Source organism: Haematobia irritans, chromosome 1, assembly GCF_050003625.1.
Source record: "Haematobia irritans isolate KBUSLIRL chromosome 1, ASM5000362v1, whole genome shotgun sequence".
In the NCBI taxonomy this organism is placed as follows: Eukaryota; Metazoa; Arthropoda; class Insecta; order Diptera; family Muscidae; genus Haematobia; species Haematobia irritans.
In genome coordinates this window covers 163,635,920-163,638,022 of record NC_134397.1, presented here as the reverse complement: position 1 = coordinate 163,638,022, position 2,103 = coordinate 163,635,920, and the positions used below count along the sequence as shown (strand labels likewise).

The window sequence follows — 2,103 nt, the reverse complement described above, 5'->3', positions numbered from 1 at the left end:
AGATATGGGCAATTAAACGTTTTGGTAACTAAGCAAAGAATAATTTACATCCATATTCATACGATGCAGCGGGCGGCCGCATATCTATTAAACCTCTGATGCCCAAGCCCTTTAGGCGGGCTTCATTAAATAAGGAAGCTTTTAGTAAAACACGCCTTAAGACAACAAAAATAGGCAAAATAAAGAGAAAACTTATTTGAAACTATTCAAGAGGCTTTGCAGCATATGCTGAATTTTACCGTATACATTTTTCTTGCTTAGTTCTCTTGCTTTTGTGTCGTTAACATTGAAAATTTTATCAGCTGGCAAAAAAATTGGGGCATTAGAGGGTTAAGCATGAAAAAAAAAAAAACACAAAATACTCAATCTACAAATAACACATCGAGCTTTATTTCTACAAAATTTCTAAAACAAAATTATATTTTTAACAATATCTATGTACATTTGAAACAAAATCTAAAATAGTTCACAGCAGCACAGTTTAGGAATATTGTCCTTTTTTTAGTTATCCTTGGGTGTACCAAGAATTTTACGCACAGCATGACGATTAATGGGTAACCAACAAGAGAAAACACGATGGGCAAACGTGCAAACATCTGATTCGGCTTCATTGTGATCGATGCACTTTTCAAGGCCATGACGTACCGAACTAAGGAATGAGGTATTTTCATGAGTAAATTGGGCCACCATGGCCAATTCGTCGAATCCTTTCTTCTCGGTGAAAATACCGATTTTCTCAACCCAACATTTAACATAGCATTTAGTACGTTTGTGATCGGGGAAAACGTAATCCAGATATTGTTCGTAAATTTCATCGGGTATACTGGGGAATTCTTCACGGCATTCCTCATGAGCCTTAAGGGCATCCTGAGGACCACGAATTTCATATTTGGCAGAGGCCTATAACACAACAAAAATATCAGTTAAACTATGGATTTACAATTTCACAATTGAATAAAACCTACCAAAACCACACCGATAAGTAGACAGAAGAGTTGTAGTTTCATTTTATTTTTCGTTTCGTTTGACAAAGAATCCGCTTTAATTGCAATGGAGGACTTGATGATGTTGATAATTCAACGGTTACTGGCACACTGTAGGCACCAAAGATGCGGGAATATTTTGATATAAAACTATTTCTGGTTTTTCTTTCTTTGAATCGGCATTTGGTACAACCACCACCATTAACTGGTTTCTTTGATCTGCATGCAAATCTTCGAAATCCAGTACTCAGTTTCCAAGACTGGTTATAAACTTGCATAATCGCATCGTATCAAACAAATGCTATTTAATTCCCCTTCCCTTCTAGAGGTGATGATAACATTTCACCCGAAGGGGGGAACAAACCAATCGAAGTGCTAACCTGAGCCATGGTTATTCAAGGTGTCAATCTACCAGCGGTAGCAGCCCCAAGCATGTCACAGCTATCCAGCATCTCTGCCAGTGTAGAATAACCCAAAGAAATTTAATCGATTTTAATTAGTTAACGTTCAAATGTCAACAAGACCCCATCGATGTGAATACTAGACTAACTACTTAGCAAATTGCAAAATAAAATATTATTAAATAGATATTGCGTAGGATGGACAGTGAAACCACTATAGAAGTCACCAACAAGCACCAACTACTCTAACCAAAAAACGTTTACTTTGATCCAAGGGATGTTGGTACTGATACCGAGCCAAAGATGCCACTTTTTTAAAATAAAGATATTTTTAGCGATCTATTTGGCTTTAAATTTAAGATCAATAAAATTAAAATTAGGATACAGATCTTAATTATCGAATATTCAGTTCTTCCAAAGGCACAACTTTAAAAGCACTTCCAGAGGATGCATTCCCAATGATGTTCTTTATTTTAACTACCCAGGAAATTCTTTTGATTAAATTTTTTATAACATGCTTTTTTCATACTTTTAATGGGTAATTTTATTTTTTCAAATAGGTTAAAAACAGAGTATGAATTCATAAAATGGTACAAATCATTTAAATTTTGTTGAAGATAATTCTACATCCAATCTAAAAAATTATGAATTTTTGCAAATAAAGGGTGATTTGTTAAGAGCTTGATAACTTTTTAAAAAAAAAAACGCATAAAATTTGC

General features: G+C 34.5%; 1 protein-coding gene across 1 annotated transcript; it reads right to left on the bottom strand.

Annotated features, from left to right (window-relative positions):
• Window positions 1-362: 362 nt before the first annotated feature.
• On the bottom strand, window positions 363-1,150 carry Obp83g (Odorant-binding protein 83g). The gene is made up of 2 exons (XM_075292065.1): window positions 966-1,150; window positions 363-900 (listed from the first exon to the last, which is right to left on the bottom strand). The coding sequence occupies exons 1-2, from the start codon at window positions 1,005-1,007 to the stop codon at window positions 502-504; spliced, it is 441 nt and encodes a 146-aa protein (XP_075148180.1). The 5' UTR covers window positions 1,008-1,150; the 3' UTR covers window positions 363-501.
• Between the last annotated feature and the right edge of the window lie 953 nt (window positions 1,151-2,103).